The sequence below is a fragment of the Barbus barbus genome, assembly GCF_936440315.1.
Source record: "Barbus barbus genome assembly, chromosome: 21".
Lineage (NCBI taxonomy): Eukaryota > Metazoa > Chordata > Actinopteri > Cypriniformes > Cyprinidae > Barbus > Barbus barbus.
In genome coordinates, this window is record NC_136749.1 from 13582892 (window position 1) to 13601926 (window position 19035).

At 36.2% G+C, this 19035-nt stretch overlaps 2 protein-coding genes across 4 annotated transcripts; both read right to left on the reverse strand.

Annotated features, from left to right (window-relative positions):
• Positions 1 to 5544: 5544 nt before the first annotated feature.
• LOC306887548 (C-X-C chemokine receptor type 3-like) lies at positions 5545 to 10181 on the reverse strand. Its single transcript, XM_079445377.1, has 3 exons — positions 9936 to 10181; positions 9068 to 9418; positions 5545 to 7462 (listed from the first exon to the last, which is right to left on the reverse strand). The coding sequence occupies exons 1-3, from the start codon at positions 9945 to 9947 to the stop codon at positions 6719 to 6721; spliced, it is 1107 nt and encodes a 368-aa protein (XP_079301503.1). The 5' UTR covers positions 9948 to 10181; the 3' UTR covers positions 5545 to 6718.
• Positions 10182 to 10987: 806 nt separating this feature from the next.
• Positions 10988 to 14735, reverse strand: LOC306887390 (C-X-C chemokine receptor type 3-2-like). 3 transcript variants are annotated; one of them, XM_079445076.1, is made up of 4 exons: positions 14582 to 14646; positions 13717 to 13844; positions 12485 to 13625; positions 11764 to 12386 (listed from the first exon to the last, which is right to left on the reverse strand). In XM_079445076.1, exons 2-3 carry the CDS (start codon positions 13750 to 13752, stop codon positions 12525 to 12527), a joined length of 1137 nt encoding a protein of 378 aa, XP_079301202.1. In that variant the 5' UTR covers positions 13753 to 13844; positions 14582 to 14646; the 3' UTR covers positions 11764 to 12386; positions 12485 to 12524. The 3 variants fall into 3 exon arrangements, with proteins under 3 accessions (XP_079301200.1, XP_079301201.1, XP_079301202.1); XM_079445074.1 differs by having other exon boundaries at positions 10988 to 13625; positions 14582 to 14735; XM_079445075.1 differs by having other exon boundaries at positions 11762 to 13625; positions 14567 to 14646.
• Between the last annotated feature and the right edge of the window lie 4300 nt (positions 14736 to 19035).

Below are 19035 nucleotides of genomic sequence, written 5' to 3' on the forward strand. Positions count from 1 at the left end.
GGGAGAAAAGAGGCTCAGACTCAATGTGTGGTGAAATAACCCCAGAGTGGCATTTACTGAGTGACAATATAGAAATTAGTGTAGGTGCTCCAAGACGCGAGGCAGAGCATCAGCTGTGAAGCGTGCAGAAGTGAAGGAATGGAAACCTGCAGGAATCTTGTGGTCTGGGCTCCTTAGTAATCACTGGAGCCTACAGGAAAAAAGAACCAGAGAAACCATTTGCCTGGTCTTGAGAGATCTAGCCTCCCCAAAGCTTCTTTCTGCTATGTTCATCCACCTTTTTCTTCTCATAAGAGCAGATACGGCCATTTGTAAATTTTATAGGTCTAACTTCCGATCTCATCCACGTCCAGCTATTTTTAGCTGTACAAAACAGCTCGTTTTGCTGCTTGATATTGAAAATTGGTGTCTCACCATATAATTAACGTATTATATTAATTATGAACACACTGGTTTGAGGTGCAAACAGTTTTACTGTTTACTGCACATTGTTATTCTTCTTGTTAGTTCCCTATAGCAGCTAATGAACCGGAAGTCTCACCCATAAGCTTACTTCCGCGTTGAAGAATAAGGTGGATATCATTTTTTCCTGATTGCTCTCAAGTGGCTTCTATTCCCAGACTATCCACTTCCTTAACGACACTGATGAGCACTTGAGTAGCTCGCCAAGGTATATATTACCACATTGTCAGTTTTCTGCAGTATGAGATCAGCGTGATGTGTGTGATAAAATTAAATGTAGTAAGCAATTTTCTTTATTATACATACACTTTAGTGGAGCAGCATGGACACGTCCCGGTCACAGACTGTAACAAAAAGATGGATGATGTCTTTATTTCCTTTCACTGTAGAAAAATAAACCGAAAATGTCCCAGAAATGGCAGCTGTCATCTTGAGCTGATAACGTAATTTGGAGCCAGAGTCTGTGCAATAGTGATGGTGAAGTAGAGCCGCAGTATCAAGGTCCCGCGTAAACTCCTACAGACCCAATCACAAGCACACAATCATGATGCCACACCCTGTTTTTATAGCATCAAATAATTAACTAAACCAAACTTATTAAAAAAATTAACACTTGACTCGAGCATACATTGTGATTCAGCGTGATAGCAATTACTTAAAATGACAGAAACCATCTTTGGAAAATATTTATTTGAGGTGTAATTTAATTTTTTAAATTTTTTAATTCACGTCCCATTCATTTATTTGGAGAGGGTGGGTTTATGTTTTGGCTTCAATTTTGTTTTAGTATGAAAAAACAGCTCTGTCCACAGCAAGCTGTTTCATTGCATGTCCCTTTAAATGCTAATGAGCTCTGCTCACCCCGCCCCTCTCTTCCATGGGGTGCTCCAGAGACTAAACTTTAACTGCATTCATTGTGAAACTTGCTAATTAGCACGTTATTAGGAAAGGCAATATGCAAAGATTCATTAAAAAAAAAACATATAACTTTTTTTGTAGGTGAGGCTGGATCACGAATGATTTGCACGAACATAGATGCATTTAGGTACATTGGGCGCATTTCCTTAAAAAACAGAAAGGGGCTATAATTTATCAGGATTTAAAAAAACAAAACAAACAAACAAAAAAAACAACACTGGGTGGATTTTTATCATTATAGGGTGGTTGTGTACACACTGCCAAGACACATTTCAGTTCAAACAACATGTAAATTAAAATTTACAAAAAAGGCTGGGACAATTTTCATCCAGCACCCGCACCATCAGCACTGGTGCCCCTCAGGGCTGTGTTCTCTCCCCACTACTCTTCTCCCTGTACACCAATGACTGCATCTCTAAAGAAGACCCCTCTGTCAAGCTCCGAAAGTTTGCAGACGACACCACACTGATCAGCCTCATCCAGGATGGTGACAAGTCTGCTTACAGACAGGAAGTTAAGGAGCTGGCTATCTGGTGCAGTCTCAACAACCTGGAGCTGAACACGCTCAAAACAGTGGAGATGACCATGGGCTTCAGGAGAAACCCCCTTGCTCTCCCTCCACTCACTATGATGAACAGCACTGTGGCTGCAGTGGAGTTATTCAGATTCCTGTGCACCACAATCTCCCAGGACCTGAAGTGGGACAATCACACTGAGTCCATTGTGAAAAAGGCCCAGCAGAGGCTGTACTTCCTTGGCCAGCTGAGGACGTTCAACCTACCACAGGAGCTGCTGAAACAGTTCTACTCCGCCATCATTGAATCCATCCTCTGCACTTCTATAACGGTCTGGTTCAGCTCAGCTACCAAATCTGACCTCAGAGGACTATCATTGGTACAACCCTCCCCACTCTCCAAGAACTGTACTTATCCAGAGTGAGCAAAAGTGAGAAAATCACTCTGGACCCCTCACATCCAGCACACTCCCTCTTTGAACTGTTGCCGTCTGGTCGATGCTACAGAGCTCTGAGCACAACAACATCCAGACACAGGAACAGTTTCTTCCCTCAGGCAATCCATCTCATGAACACTTGACAATAAACACGGAACACACAACACTATAATACATTATTTATTTAACATTCATTTCAAATTTGCACATATCATAACTGTACATACATAATTGTCCATATTATATATTGTGTTTTTTTGCTATTTTGTACATTGTCTATTTTGTATATTTGTATATTATTCTTTTTATTATCTGTGTCTTGTCTTGTCGCTGTCATTCTGTTGCAGTGTGGAGCTTCTGCCACTAAAACAAATTCCTCGTATGTGTAAACATACCTGGCAATAAAGCTCATTCTGATTCTGATTCTGAAAAGAGAATTTTGCATCCGGTGACCAACTGGCAGTTTTAGCTTTGTGTATAATACTTCCCAACATTTCATATTTCTATATTCAAAATGTTATATCTAACATTAATCACATAACATTATTCATTCAATTGTAACTATTAATTTTGATAAAAGGTAATAGATGTTGTGCTTATTTCATTAAATTGGTAGCTATAACAGCACAATAGTTTAGCAATGTACAGTCCTAGAGGGATTGGATAACCCTGTATAGTGTTACTTAATGTAAAAGCTTCAAAATTATGCATCTTTATATTTTTAATGAATAATTTTGAGAGGGGTGCCCTTTTTCACTTGAGCACCAGCCCCCTAAACGGTGATTCAATAGTAGCCATTCAATTCGTTACCTCGTTTTGTGGCCATACTTTAACTAAATTACAATAAAGAAACAAATTAGTAGGCTACAACATCCCCACGATTTACCTTAAGCGAGTGAACCAATTAGTAAAAAGAAGCCAAGATTTAAAATTAGGGAACTAATGAAAAAATAGAGGCTACTATATCTATTTTTTCAACATGTCATGTGTGGGGCTCCCTATTGCAGCAAGCACACAAAATGTGCAGGGCACATTTACTCCACTACACATAAAAAACAATAAACCAAAATAACCACAAGATGTCACTGCTGGCAACTATTTCACAGTGCATTCACATTTTAAGTATTTTTTCATATAAATCCACAATTCATAGCCAGTGATGATGCAAAAGAGATTTGTGATAACTTTACAGATTTGTGAACTTTAAAGAAATAAAACTGATAAAAATAAAAGAGAAAGCAGATTTTTCTAACATTCTGATTGTTTGATCCAACACTTGAAGTTGAGCTCAGACAAGTCTTATCTCTATGGATCATCTTTGAGATATTTTGACACTTTGATTGGAGTCTACTTGTGGAGAATTCAACTGATTGAACATGATTTAAAAAGTCACACACGTCTATAAAATGTTTAACAGCTGAAAATGCAGCAGGAAAAAAGCCACGAGGTCACAGAGCCCACAGATTTAATTACACGGTATAGAGCCTTCACAACATGGATATTTGTGTTTGTTAGCCATCAAGTGTAAATTAATGTGAACATACAACCAAAGTGTTAATAATCAATCATGTGTTAATTATCTTTTGAGTTAGAAAATACGCACAAGTTCACCTGCCCATTCAGTCTTGATAGATAATGGTAAACAAACTTTGTTGTCCTTGAAGGAGTCTCAAACCCGAGGCTCAGGTTGACGATGGGACGTAGAAATGACTGCTGCTAATATACGCTGGTAATGATGATTGACAGGACTGTATGTTTAGGCTCCATTTCTCAAAAGCTGACAAACCAGTCTCATGACAAAGACATGTGAAAACAAGTTTGTGTAGCCACATACTGTAAGAATTAAACAAGTTATTCTAGTGTTCTCAACCATCATCTACCAGGGGTACTACAGCACACACGCTACTTTTGTGATACTTGACCAGCCAAAAAAAGAACTACAAAAACACATTTCAAAACACCGGATGCAAGTAATGGTTAAAGAGCTCTGACTAGAAAAAAATAGATAAGTATCTATCACACTTCACAACAGGACAGGAAATGGACACTTAGCAAACATGCAATTTACTCATACCGAAACTAGTGTTAATCTATAGCTGAAATTCTGAAAATCCAACTACTTCTACTCTCATTTTGTTACTAATGACTCATGGAAATGTCTGATCTAATATTGATGATATTATTGTCGCATGACAATGCAGTCATGCTGTCCTTTTCACATTAATGCTCACCACATGTTCTGTTTCAGAAGAGGAACTGAGCGATCACATTTGGTTATTTTGTGTGCATGGCATCAGAACACATTACAATACAAAGAACTTTCTAAGAAACCAATCTATTCAAAATAGACTGTCATCAAAAATGGATCATGAGTATTAAAATGTGCTTTGGCAGTTTACAGATATGCAAAAAAACTACTTAACAGTCAGCTTCTCTCACTACTACACTACTACACACAGGCCCTTCTGTTGTTCAGGATGATGACATCCTGAAAGTTTTTCGAAAGGACACTGCATTACAGTAAAATACAAAGACTAGAGCATATGTGACCCTGGACCACAAAACCAGTCTTAAGTTGCTGGGATATATATAGCAATAGCCAAAAATATATTGTGTGGGTCAAAATTATCCATTTTTCTTTTATGCCACAAATCATTAATGTTCCATTAAGATATTTTGTAAATTTCTTACCGTAAATATATCAAAACGTCATTTTTGACTAGTAATATGCATTGCTAAGAACTTAATTTGGACAAATTCAAAGGCAATTTTCTCAATATTTAGATTTTGTTGTTTTTGCACCCTCAGATTCCAGATTTTCAAAAAGTTGCATCTCGGCCAAATATCGGCCTATCCTAACAAACCATACATCAATGGAAAGCTTATTTGTTCAGCTTTCAAATGATGTATAAATCTCAATTTCAAAAAATTGACACTTAAGACTGGTTTTGTGGTCCAGGGTCACATATAAAGTGCCCCATTTTTTTCTCTCTGTACACCATATGTTGTCTTCTCTGTCCATGGGTATACTCCACTAATGACGATACCAAAAAATTTATGTCTGAAAATCCCAACAGCGGTCTTTCCCAATTACCAATTCACCCTGAACAGAAAATGCTATGAATATCGCACAGGAAGAAAGTACTTCCTCCAAAAGGGTTATGCAACAAAGAATCCTGTATGACCCCATCTCACAGGAAACTACACAAATGTCAAATCATTATTCTCTCATCATTATTTAATGAGCAATTAATGAAGTCATTTTCAATATATTTTCTTTCACAACCATTAATATTCTGAGCTTTACAAAATTAGTAGAACATAAGCTCTACTAAGGAAACTACTTCAAAGTGAAGAGAAGGAACATTAAAATAGCACGGTGTTCCTTTATACACTTCTTAACACTTATGTAAGTAAGAGGACACACCCTTCAAGAGACCACTGACTTGAGATCTAAAAAAAAAACATGCAAGAAACTGCTAAGCAAGTGACATAACTTCCTGCCATTGGAGCCAAAATTCTAAAATAAAATCTTATTCATCAGTACATTCGCTGATGCTACTGATTCAATTTCGGCACAAATTGTAAAACTATTTCTCCCACCGACAACAGATATAGTAGATAGGAATACATTTATGGTACAAACATTAATGTAACATAGACAATATTTAAATGATTGTAAAATGTGACATTTCATGTGTTGTATAATTGTAATTAAAATTACAATAATTGTCACATTACAGAAATTAATTTTTTGTACAATTTAAATGGCACAATTAAATATATACATATTGTAATTATATAAACACATACATGTACAAAAGTTTTGAATTGCTGAATTGAAATGAGGATTTCATACAATAGTTATCTAAAAGAAAAAAAAATTGAAAAAAATGTTTATTATCCATTGACAATGATTTTGTAATTGAGTGGGAATGAAGACATCTGTTGATCAATCAAGTAGGTACAGAACCGGCTAATGGCCAAATATTGGCTGAAAATTCAGTCCATTACTAAGAACATTGTTCTAGAACAAGACTCCAAAACGATTTACACAGCACAACAAAAATAAATAAATATAACATTTAACCAAATAAAATTAAATAATTCCCAGTATGATCATTTAACTGATGAAAATAAACAAAATTAAAGTGCAAATGAGTTGGCCAGCATTTCATGTCCTTCTTTCATTTACTGTCCATCTTTTTCATTTCATCCTTTATCATCCATAATGAGAGTTTTCCAGAATACATGAACAGAAATCACCCAACACTGGGTTATTCCATACTATTAAATGCTCACATGTTAAATGAAGAATGCATAACATATATTTGAGGAATTATGAGATACAGAACGTCCATCAGTGAATGTATTATGATCCATGCTTTCATATATCATGACCTTGGGTTTTTATTGTTTGTTTAATGTCATTCATAGGATGAAGTGAACCTTGTTCCGCCTGGACAGAAGCATTACCATTTACTTCACTAGAGTCCCAAAGCGAAACATCATTAGTCTCCATATTACAAGCACTGAACTTTATCACAGTCAGTACACGACGCCGGAACTCTTTGGAGAGACAGAGAAAAATAACAGGATTAACAATGCAATGGAGAAGCCCAAAAACTGCTGTTATTTTGCTAGCTGTCCACTGCCTCCCTTCGCAGTCTTCCACTGCTGGAGAGTTGCTATCCATTGACTGAAAAGTGTTGACAATGAAGGTAATGCTGTAGGGTGTCCAGCAGATAAAGAAAACCAGTATGAGGGCTGCAATGACAGCTGTGTTTTGGCCCTTCTTCTTTTGCTGACACTTTGAGTTGTGCTGTAACTTCAGCAGGACGATGAAACAGCAGAACAGCAGCACAAGTACCAGCAAAACAAAAAGATGTGGAAGACGAGAGGCAAGACGCTGGGAATCAGGCGAGTAATAGTGAATACATTCCTGTTTGCTTACACTTAGAAAGATCCAATCAGGGATGGACAGGAGCAGGCAGAGGACACAGATGATCAAGCAGCAACAGTAAACCACCACAGGCTTTTTACGAGAAAACAGCTGTACTCCACGGACGATGGACAGATAACGGTCAACACTGAGGCAGGCCAATGTGAAGATACCACAGTAGAAATTGATCTGAAGAGATAATGAAAATGAAATAGTTATTATTACAATACTACTATAATAGACTGTTAATGACAAATTAGAATGTGCAAAAACAGTTTATAAAAGGTAGTTTAAAAAACATGTCATGTCCTGTAAATGTATTTATGTTGGCTTCATATGGCGTTATTTCTTATTATACTAATAAAAAACATTTATTGACTCAAATGTCATGGGCAGCATCCATCAAATATAAAGTAATAACATATTTCTTTATTTAAAAAAAAGAAAAATCATTATATATGGTAAAAGATGCTTTACCAATATTTTGAATATCTTATAATATGAAATATCTTACAGTATAAGATTTTTTAAGAAGAAAAAAATCTGTTTCTTCAATGGATGCCACCTAGGGCTGAGTTCGATACTTTTTAGGCCCCGACCGAATTAAGTTTCATTCATTCATTCATTTATTTGATCGTTGATCATTGTTCGGCATCTCTAATAATAATGAATCTTCAACTTGGTTCATTATTTATTTGCACAGCATCCACAAAACACATCGATTCAAAGCAGCTTATAGTAAGTTCTGTTACCTCTATAATGGCTTAATTCTTTACACTGAGCAGATTTACTCTGCAATATTGTGATATATAACAATGCTAAAGGATCCACTGTTTAAGATCTAGCTATGTATTATCCCCTTTAAAAAATAGGCATGGTTTTGCTGCTCTAACCAAAGTGTTTTAGCAGTTAGCCTTGAAGGTTACTATTAAAATTATTAAAACTTTTTTATTATTATTTGTTTTTAGTAATGCTCACACAACATTTCTTCCATGTTTTAATTTTAATAGTAAACACCCTTTGTTTGCCAAAATAAATAAATAAACTTTGATTTTCAATAATTTAAAGATAAATTAAATTATTTTTTATGCCACATAATGATGATAATTTTATGATACAGAACTTAGAATTTCTGAGGAAAAACAAAACATTTCATAAGGCTATTTTTAGAATAAATTAAAGTTGTTTTTATGCATTCAAATAATTAGACATAGTGCACCATAATTTAATAACAATAAAACATATGGTGAAAGAAAATAAAACAACCACTTATTTTCAATTTCTTGAAGTCTTTAACAACCTAGAATAAATGAATAGAAATTATGATTTTGTCTGAGCAATGCATTTTAAAACGAACATGCACTAGTGTAAATGTAGCCTAACAGATGTGTAAACTGAAAACTATTTGAACTTTCTTAAAATTATTTGCACTGATTTATTGTGTTGGATATATTTTGTTCCTTTGTGCAGTGGCTGGGGAGATGAGGCTTTGAGTCAACAAGCATGTTTTTTATTTTTTAGATAATGTAATCTTATTAAAACTGATTTCATAAAATTGTTATCAAAAAAAGTATCAGTATCGGTAAAGGTATCGGTATCGAAAATTTTTGAACGGTACCCAGCCCTAATGCCACCAGAAGATCCAAAACATGTCATCCCACACTTTGCCAGTTTGATTTCAGAGTGTATTTAACTATTAACCATGACTGAAGGTTGAAACGTGTGTACAATCAAACTGCCATGACATCTACAAACTTATCAAACCGATACATTAACAAGCCAACAATAACTCACCTCGAACAGAGCTCCAGACTGTTTGCAGAGCTTTGTGCCCATGATCCATCCCTTAACCGCATCTACAGCCCAGAGAGGCAGTGTGAGCAGCAGCAGGCTGTCTGATACACTCAGAAGAAAGATGAAGATGTCCATCACACTCAGGTTCAGCCGCTTCAGCCACAGTATTGCCAGCACCAGTCCGTTTCCCAGCAGCCCACATAAGAAACCCACAGAGTAAAGCAGGGGCATGAAGACCACCAAAGCACCAGAGGTTGTGCTGGATGGACACATCTCCTTGTACTCATAATCATCATAGTCGAAAGTACTGTTATCCTCAAACAGTCCGTGCAGGTCCACCTGCATGTTTGACTAAAATAAAATAAAAACCAAGGGTCAATGAGAAACTGTAGATTAATATCTGACTGCAGCTCCTCGTGAACTGACTTGTGAACAGCGCGAGTGGTTTTTATTTGCAAAGAGTCACATGCTGGGTTTTCACGTGATGTTGCAATAATAGTTAAATGGAAAGTAAAACCGCGGGTGGGACAGCTGACTGCTGTAGATAGATAAAACCGAGGAGGTGGATACGCGCGCGCATACAAAAATAAACTCAATTCTGCTTTGACACTGAACTACTGCTTGAGTTTGCTAATGCACACAGATATGTGGGTTTGTTTTTAAGTTTGCAACCCCCTTTAGCTGCTCTCGAACTGTTCATTTCGAATATCAAAAACTGGGCTTGTGAGTTACTAGATCCAGTTCAAGATGTCTGTACAACAAACGTACGATAAACTTGACAGTACCACAGATCATAAAAGTTAGATGAAACCGACTGTAATTACGAAACTTTAAATATATGCATCTGTTAAGCTAAGAAAACACTTACAGGTGTTTCCATGTTCCTGCTCGTCTTTGTTTCTTTGTCTTCCTATCTAAGCAGTCCGCATTTTCTGTTTGTTCACTGCAATCATTTGGTTAGCGTGCACGCGCAGAGTGAAAGACAAGGAGTAGGTAACAATGATCCTGCCCTTGTTAAATTTCTTTGTCTTAACCCATTACTTCATCCGGATAGCCCTTGAACAAACTTGGTAATGTAGCCTACACATCCTCCCGTAGGTGTACTGCGCCCTCTAGTGTTTGATAGTCTTCAGCTGAATTGAACATTCTCCACAGTACACACGCACGCACACGCACACACGCACACGCACACAGACAGATAATTGTTTAATTTGTGTGGTTAAGGTGCTATTTGCACTGCTACCATATGAAGAACCTGTTAAGCCCAGTATGGTTCTTCAGCGGTTGTTTGGGGTGGTTAAGGTGCTGTAGCACTGCTGCCGTACAAAAGATACCTTTAAGCCTCTGTATAACTCTCTGATAGTTTTAGTTGGGGAAAGGATTAAAAATCAGCATTAAACTAAATACAGTGAATTTCCTGTAGATAACATGGTTCTAATCGTTTTTGCCCTCATTTCCAGGGCTCCACACAATATATATATATATGTATATGAGCGTGAAGTAACATATCTAAAATGTAAAGAGGAGACTAGGGTTCCTCTTATCTTATATAGTTCTACATAGCAGTTGTAGGCTACATTAGGAGCACTTAAATCTAAATAAATAAATAAAATATAAAATACAAATTATTTAAAAAGACAAATAAATAAAAGTCTAAATGAATTTACAAATTTACATACATTTTTTTAAGCATGACTTCTTTCACAGCAGTTATAGCCTGACACTTCAGCCATCTACTGGCCATTATTGTCATAATATCATTTCAACCTAACATGAAGTCATGGTATTTTTATTTTTTTTCACTAGATGGTAGCAATCTTACACAAATAGCTACATATATTCTCATATTTTCTGTTTCATCTTAAGTTTAGATTTTTTTTTGTTTTGTTTTTTTGTAGTAAAGATGCATAGACCTTCTCTGAGTCGACTTGTGTAGAATGTTTTATACATATATGAATATGTACAATGTCAAAATACATGCAAGGTGATTTCATGATAGTTATTGCTCTATAAAATTTCTGTAAGTAATGATTTGCTTCATAAAGTCCTGTTAGAGTAGCTATATTAGTCCATTTTTGGTGGTTTATAAAAACATCTCTTTACCAGCAAAGGGTTAAAAGAAAAAGAAAAGCTGTGAAATCTATATATTCAGACTTCAGGCTCGGCAGATGTGGTCATAAAAGTTCCAGTCTGACTCATATTTCCTGACCCCCAGACTAAAATGCTTTCAGCTAAAAGAGCATGCTGTGAAGTTATCATTGTTACCAACGCTAATGTCAAAATTTCACTGCAGAAAAGATCGGAATTAAAAAAATTAAATGCATTTTTTTTTTTTTAACTGTATCATTAATAAATAGAAACACTTCCAAAATGCTTTCTGAAAGAGAACTATGTTTATTTCTCAGAAAAGTATTTTTAGAGAGGTATTTTTTTTATAGAGATGAACAAAGGATATACCGCTGGGTTTCCTTTGTGGCTGTCACTCTCAAAATGAAATAGATCTTTAATACAGATGAAAATGGAGATGAAACAAGAATTTGAAACAAATAATTTCAATAGAGACTAAACAAAAGAGATTATACCTTTTGCTCTGGGTTTCCTTTGTGGCTGTCATTCTCAGAATTAAAATATATCTTCAGAGTGTCACGTCCTCCGTAGAGCTAAGGAAGCTAAATAAAAAAGTGACTCACACAAATCTATACTGCAAGTTTAATGGAAACTACACTTTATCAGAGGTGGCAACACTCACAAAAATAACAATAGAAACGGTTTACAAAAATTACATTAGGAGAAAGCATCCTGTCATGTTCATATCTATTATGTACTGCATGTGATGTGTTATCCATTATATTATGTCATCTACTTAAAATATTAAACAACAGATTAATAAAATGATAAACAAAACTCAATTTGATGTTACATCGTTATTTATGAAGAGTATTTATTTAAAAAAAAGAAAAGTAAAGGAAGTGGATGTGGAGTCTGTTTTCAGTTCCTGTTTGTGACACCAGACCCAGACAATTCAACCGATGATTCATTGTCATGATTACAGCTGCCACAAAGACAGAATTGTCGATGGAAAAAAAAATCTACAGCATTTTTCTGAAATAATATATTTTTTTTTTGTCTCAGTATGTAATGTTTGGAGAATATAAAAGATATAAAAATATGAATATATAGCTATATAGAGCCTATAGCTAAAATGCAGCAAAATGTGAAAGAAATTGCATATTCTCATTTGTCTAAAGATTTAATAATAACAAGAGAAAATTGATGACAAAGTCTCCTCCTCCAACAGAACAGATGTGAAAATGCCTTGCTTCAAAAAAAGAGAACATGAAAAAGTTTTAATATCGCTCAACAACACAAACTGAAATTGTGCTTTCTTCCCAATTCCAGATAAAAAACAACCATCACTTCTATCCTTGCACTCTTGTTCATGTCATTTGCACTCTTTTCAGGCCATAACAGAGAAGTATGAAGTATTCTCACTCTCCACTGAGCTGAATGATCCAGTAGGCCTGCGGGTTGATCCCCGACCGTTTGCCCATCCTGCTAATCCGAGGCACCCCTGGGGTCCTAAAGCAGCCTTACACATCTGGGCGAGCTCACGACGGAACTTTACCCCCACAAGGCCGTAGAGTAGTGGATTTAAAGCGCAATGCGCCAACCCCAGGCTTTCTGTCACGAAAATGCCCACATCTAGCACCTTGTTGAGAGCACAGGTTTTAACAATGACCCCAAGCATCTGCAAGCTGTCGGTCATCCGCAAGGCATTATAAGGTGCCCAACTGACTACAAACACAATGACCAATGAGACGATGAGCCTCAACGAGCGCCGTTTCTGCCTACGTGTGGCATGGCAGAGTGCTTTGAAAATGCGAAGGTAGCAGTACAGCATGACCAGTAGGGGAAGTATGAATCCAAGAATCATGCTAACCAGCTGCATGCCGATCTGCCATTGCTGACTGTTCCCATGGGAAAAATCTATATGGCACATCAACCGATTTATGCCGTATACATTCACCACATTGCGGTAGTACACGTCCACCATCGCCAATCCCAGGCAGACGCCCCAGATGATGGCACAGGCTAGCTGAGCGTGGCAGGTTTTGCGTCTCCAGCTGATATTGATGGCATGTACGATAGCCAGGTATCGGTCAAAGCTGATGCAGGCCAGGAAAAGCACCCCACAATAGACGTTCAGTGAGAACAACGCTCCAGCGATTTTACACATGAATACACCGAAAACCCACTCGTGGATCCACTCGACGGCGAAAAATGGCAAAGTTATAGCCAGTAGGAGGTCAGAGACGGCCAAATGGAGCAGGAAGGTGTCTGTCAGTGAGAAGGAGCAGGGGCTGTGTCGAGACTGGCGATAGCGGCGGATCACGCACAGAACCAGGATGTTACCCACTAGTGCCAAGATAAAGACTAGGATGTAAGCCACGGGGGCAAAGCGACCAAGAATGTCCCATGTTTCCTTCAGACTGCAGGGGGCAGCAGCAGTGTCATCCTCATCATACAAAGAAATGTTTGAGTAGTCATAATCTGTGTACTGAAACAGAGCAAAGGACAATATTCTGTTAATTCAGATTGTTAACCTTTGTTTTTGTTTTTTTTCTCAGTACTGCCTTCCTAACACTCACCTCTGAGAAATCTATAGCTGCTGTGGTGTGCTCCATGATGAGCTTCAGAGAAGTGAGACATACAAGTAAAATAGTGGGCACGAGGTGCACTCGTCTCTCACGTTGTCTTGTCTATATGTCTCTCCTTTCTTAAAGAAAAATAGAGGGAAAGAGAACGAGAAGTCAGACCACAGAAACTGAATCCTACTCGTACAACCACTGCAAAGGGGAACTGGAGGCTTCGTCCAGGGAAATAAAACTGCACTCATTTGATAAATTTAGACAAAAACATGTTTTTGAAATCCCCAATTTGCTGAGAGCAGACATGTTCAAAAAGTTTCTTGGAAACACCTTTGCAACACCAAGCAAAGTTGGTTGTCACAGATCTGAAAGCGTGTGAAATTAAATCGTACAATTTTTAGGGTAATTTATAAAAGTTTCTTGGGACAAAAGTGGGAAAAGTAAAGTACAACTAGAGTGAAGTGAAAGTGCTAAGAATTAGCATTGCATAAGTTTGGCATATACAATCAAGCATATAATAATAATAATATTAATTATAATGATAAATAGTTTCACCATTATCTGCCATTACTAGTCTTTAATTATTTTAATGGATGTGGTGTTGTTGCTAGTAAAATCATTATTACTTGCTGTAACTTTAGATTGAATGTAAAATTAATTTGTTGTAATTAATTTCAAAACCAATATATTTTCACACTGCAGTGAAACTATTTAAAGTCTAGTTAATTATAATTACACATATTTAAAATATATATTTTTAAAGTCTATAGTATGAAGAATCTATTTTGAAGGAAGTATCATAGTTGTATAAAGGACTAACATTAACTATTAGAGTACAGTAGAAGCATACATGAAAGTCTTGTACCTGTTCTCTGTGCTGTCTCTGCAGGGGTTGACTGGCCTAGATCAGATGATGGTCTGATTATAACTGAATTTGTTCAGGAAACACGTTTATCTTAGTGCTTCCTGACTTTTTTTTCTCTCTTCCCTTTTTGCTCTCTCCACAAAACATACTCTTTCTGGAAACATCACATGAAGTGTTTTTTAAAAGGTGCTTGTAAAACCAAAGAGAAGCAAATTGATCAAAATATCTTCTCTTTTACTGCTCAAGTCTGTTTGATCTTATTTTTAATCTATCGATATTCTGATGCATCTTTCCTGTTGATAGACAGGAAGCCTATAACCTGAGACATGAAAAACAAATTAGTGATACATGATGATCTGTTGTTTAGATTATTTACATTTACTGTATGATTTCTGGACAAAATATGCAAGTAAGACCATTATATTTGTGAGGGTTATCTCAACAAAAGGTTGACACATAAATCTAGTCTAGCACTCGGGTGTAATTTGGTTAATTTATTTACATTTGCAGTATTTTTGATTTGGTTTTAAAGCAACAACAATAATAATCTGGTTTCAGAAGATTTTAATTTACACCAAACCATTGGAGCCATAGTCTTGTGACAACATTCAGACATTTAATGCAGCTGTCACTTTGAGTCCCATGCAGCTCAATGTCCTTTTCTCTCTCACTCTCCTCCCTGTTTTTTTTTTTTTTTCATGTCTCATCTATCCTGTTCTATGCAATATAAGGCCAAAAATGTAACTTGAAAAAACAAAACAAAACCAAAAAACAGTAAAGGTACTGTGGTGAACATGCAAAAAAAAAAATCCTCAGCAGGTTTTTCACACCCTGAAATCGCATTCAAGTGCTGAATATGGATTTTGATGAGGTCATTGTCACATTACAATTATTTTTCATCCATTCGACTTTCTAGGTTGATCATGAATACACTGTAATATTGTATAAGAAAATGATACTCTACCGGTAAAGCAAATGGTTGCGTTTACTTGTTTACTGAGTGCATATAGGCTTCTTTAATTGTCAAAGAACAGCTCTGATGTGTGTTGACACCTACTCAGAAGTTTAACCACATCCTATCTGGCCTTACTAATATAAATTCAAAAGAATGGCACAACCAGATTTTACTGTAAAGGACTTTAAAAGTGTCATGAACTGCCTCTGTTTTTTTTTTTACTGTTATTGTACTGTTCTCTACGGAGCCCTTTAAGAGACATTGTGGTGGGAAAAATTCAGTGTGAGTGGAAAAAATCAGGGTGGGAGGAAAAATATTTTTCAATTGTTTTGCGTTCCCTCGAGAAACTTTGCATTCCCTCGCAAAACCAGTTGAGTTCGGACTGTTTACTTTACAGCTTGCAGTGGTTCATACAGCTCCATATGTTCACAATGGAGAGGTTCATAGAGTTTTATTTTAAACTTGGACTCAAGTATAAAGAAATACAGTCGGTGCTTAGTTCAAGGCACGGTTTTGGGACATTCTAAAACGCTTAATGTGGCTTAATGATTTAAAACAGTGACATTGGAGGACCAAATTCGATAATAATAAAAGGGGATCAAATTATTAGGCTAATATTAATAACTTTATTAATAATATTACTAAGCAGAAGCCCAGAATATTAATGCAATGCCCTGCACGTAAGCTTTTTCTCCCCCATAAAATGCTTAAGGTAAGCTAATGAATGAAAACGGTGATTTAAAAAATACCAAATCCATTGCATTCATATTCTGGGTTATTCTGCTTTATTAATAGTAATATTAGTAATAAGGTTATTAATATTAGTCCAATAAGTTTATTAGTATTTATTATTATCGAATTTGGTCCTCATGTTTTAATAAGCCACAGTAAGCGTTTTAGAATGTCCCAGAACCGTGCCTTGAACTAACCTGCATTTCTTTATACTTGAGTACAAGTTCAAAATAAAAACTTTATGAACCGCTCCATTGTGAACATACGAGTATGAACCTTTCATTAGCCTGCCTTAAGCGTTTTCTATGGGGAAGAAAAGGCTTAACGTGCAGGGCGTTGCTCATATTCTGCTTTATTAGTAATATTATTAATAAGGTTAATGTTAGCCTAATCATTTTTATCAGGATTTATTATTATCGAATTTAATGTCTGTTTTGAAACATTAAGCCACATTAGCCGTTTTAGAATGTCCCAAAACAGTGCCTTGAACTAAGCACTGACTGTATAACTATTACTTTGCGTCCAAGTTCAAAACAAAACTCTAAACCGCACCATTGTGAACATACAAGCTGTAACCACTGGAAGCTGTAAAGTAAACAATAAGAGTTTGTCTGAACTCAACTGGTTTTGTGAGAGAATGCAAAACATTTGAAAAATATTTTTTCCTCCCACCCCAAATTTTTTCCCACTCACCCCGAATTTTTCCCACCACAATGTCCCTTAAAGGGCTCCGTAGTTCTCTGAGGTCCACTTATGTTAAGATTTTTTCTGTCCTGTTTTTAACCCCCCTCATCAGAATGAATAGACATGGTGGATTGTAGACTCAGAAGTAAATGCCTACTGCTATGATTGGCTAACACTTGTGTTTGACAGCCTACATTCCTCATACAATAGCTGAACACTACTGTGATTTAGGCTAAAACGGCATACAGTGGGTAGAATAAGCATTGAACACCACCATTTTTATAAGGTAAATATACACTATATTGCCAAAAGTATTGGGTCGCCCCCTTCTAATGAACATGTTTGACTACTTTAGTAATTTCTATGAGTACAAATCTTAATATTTAAGCATATAATGATATTCTACGGATTGTGTGCTTCTAGTTTTATAGCAACAGTTTGGACAGGACCCTTTTCTATTCTAACATGACAGTGCCTCTGTGTATAAGGCAAGGTTCAAAAAGACATGATTGATTCAGTCAGTGTGGAAGAACTTGACTGGTCTGCAGAAAGCCAATTCCTAATCCCAGCTGAACACCTCTGGTGTGACTTTATATGCAGACCTTGACCCAAAAACTCATCACCAAACATTAATGTTGGCACTGTCATGTTAGAATAGAAAAGGGTCCTGTCCAAACTGTTGCTATAAAATTAGAAGCACACAATTCCCTAGAATATCATTATATGCTTAAACATTAAGATTTGTACTCATAGAAATTACTAAAGTAGTCAAACATGTTCATTAGAAGGAGGGGACCCAATACTTTTGGCAAAATAGTGCATTTCTAAAGGTGCTGTTGACACAATTTTCAACAGCTGTCAGAAACAACCCAAGTAATCCATACATACAAAGAAAACAAAAATAAGTTCAGAAATTAAATTGTGTAATAAAATGGAATGACACAGGGAAAAAGTATTGAAAACATGAAAAAAGGGAGGTGCAAAAAGGCATTATCTGTGGAAGAATGGTTCAAAATCAAACCTGAGCAATGCATGCGACTAGTTTCTCCTTGTCATTATCAAAAAAGGCTTTTGTAGGAAGTATTACATTTCAGTAGTTTAATACGATTCCCTGTCATTCCACAACTTAATTTATGAACTTATTTGTTTTATTTTCTTTGCATCTATGGATTACTTGGGTTGTTACCGTCATCTGGTGAAAATTTCATGTCAACAGCACCTTTAGAAATATATTTACTGAGAAAAATGGTGACGTGTTCAACACTTATTTTACCCACTGTAAATATCAAACGATCTGTTTAACAGACAAATAGTGACCACATAATAAAAACAGTTACTCACACTTGTGAGAGTATATGGCTGTTTTTAGACTTACGAGAATGTTTGTAGTTCTGCAACTTACAGGATTTTTACAAAGACCTTGCATGTGATCACAAAACCAGTGATGACGTCATCACCACCGCGGTGGCGGGAGCATGTGAAATCTGTACAAATAATGGTTTTATGTCTCTTTACATTTGTTATGAATGTTTTTGCATTTCTGTTGACTAGGTTGTAGATTATTAGGTTCATTATCCTTTAATGGTAATGTATAATACAGTTTAAGATATCATGCGGTTTGTGTTGACTGCAGAAAGATAGGTGCACAAATCAGTGGTTATCGCAACGTGTCATGTCTACTACTGTTCCCTTATGATATAGTTTCTCATTAACCACACAGAGACAAGTTGTAGTTGTGTTGTTTATTATTTCAAGTCTGTATTTATTTTTACATTTGTAAACCTCTACCTTGCATGCTGTGTATTCACCATATCTTGGTCTTGTGACTCCTGAAAGGAAGAGGCGGGACTACAGAGTCCCTTTTTCTTGAGTTGGGTTAAACCATTTCTGTTAATAAGGAGGGGGCTTAACTCTTGGTGATGCAGACATGAAAAGATGTCATATGATGTTGCTTACATTTTGCTTATGTTAAAGAATTGCATTTATTTTTTTATTTTATGTATTTTTGAAGTTTAATGATTTAAATGGTTAAAAGAGCTTGTGTTTATGCTTCCAAGTTTTCTGATATTGGTGCCCCTGTAGT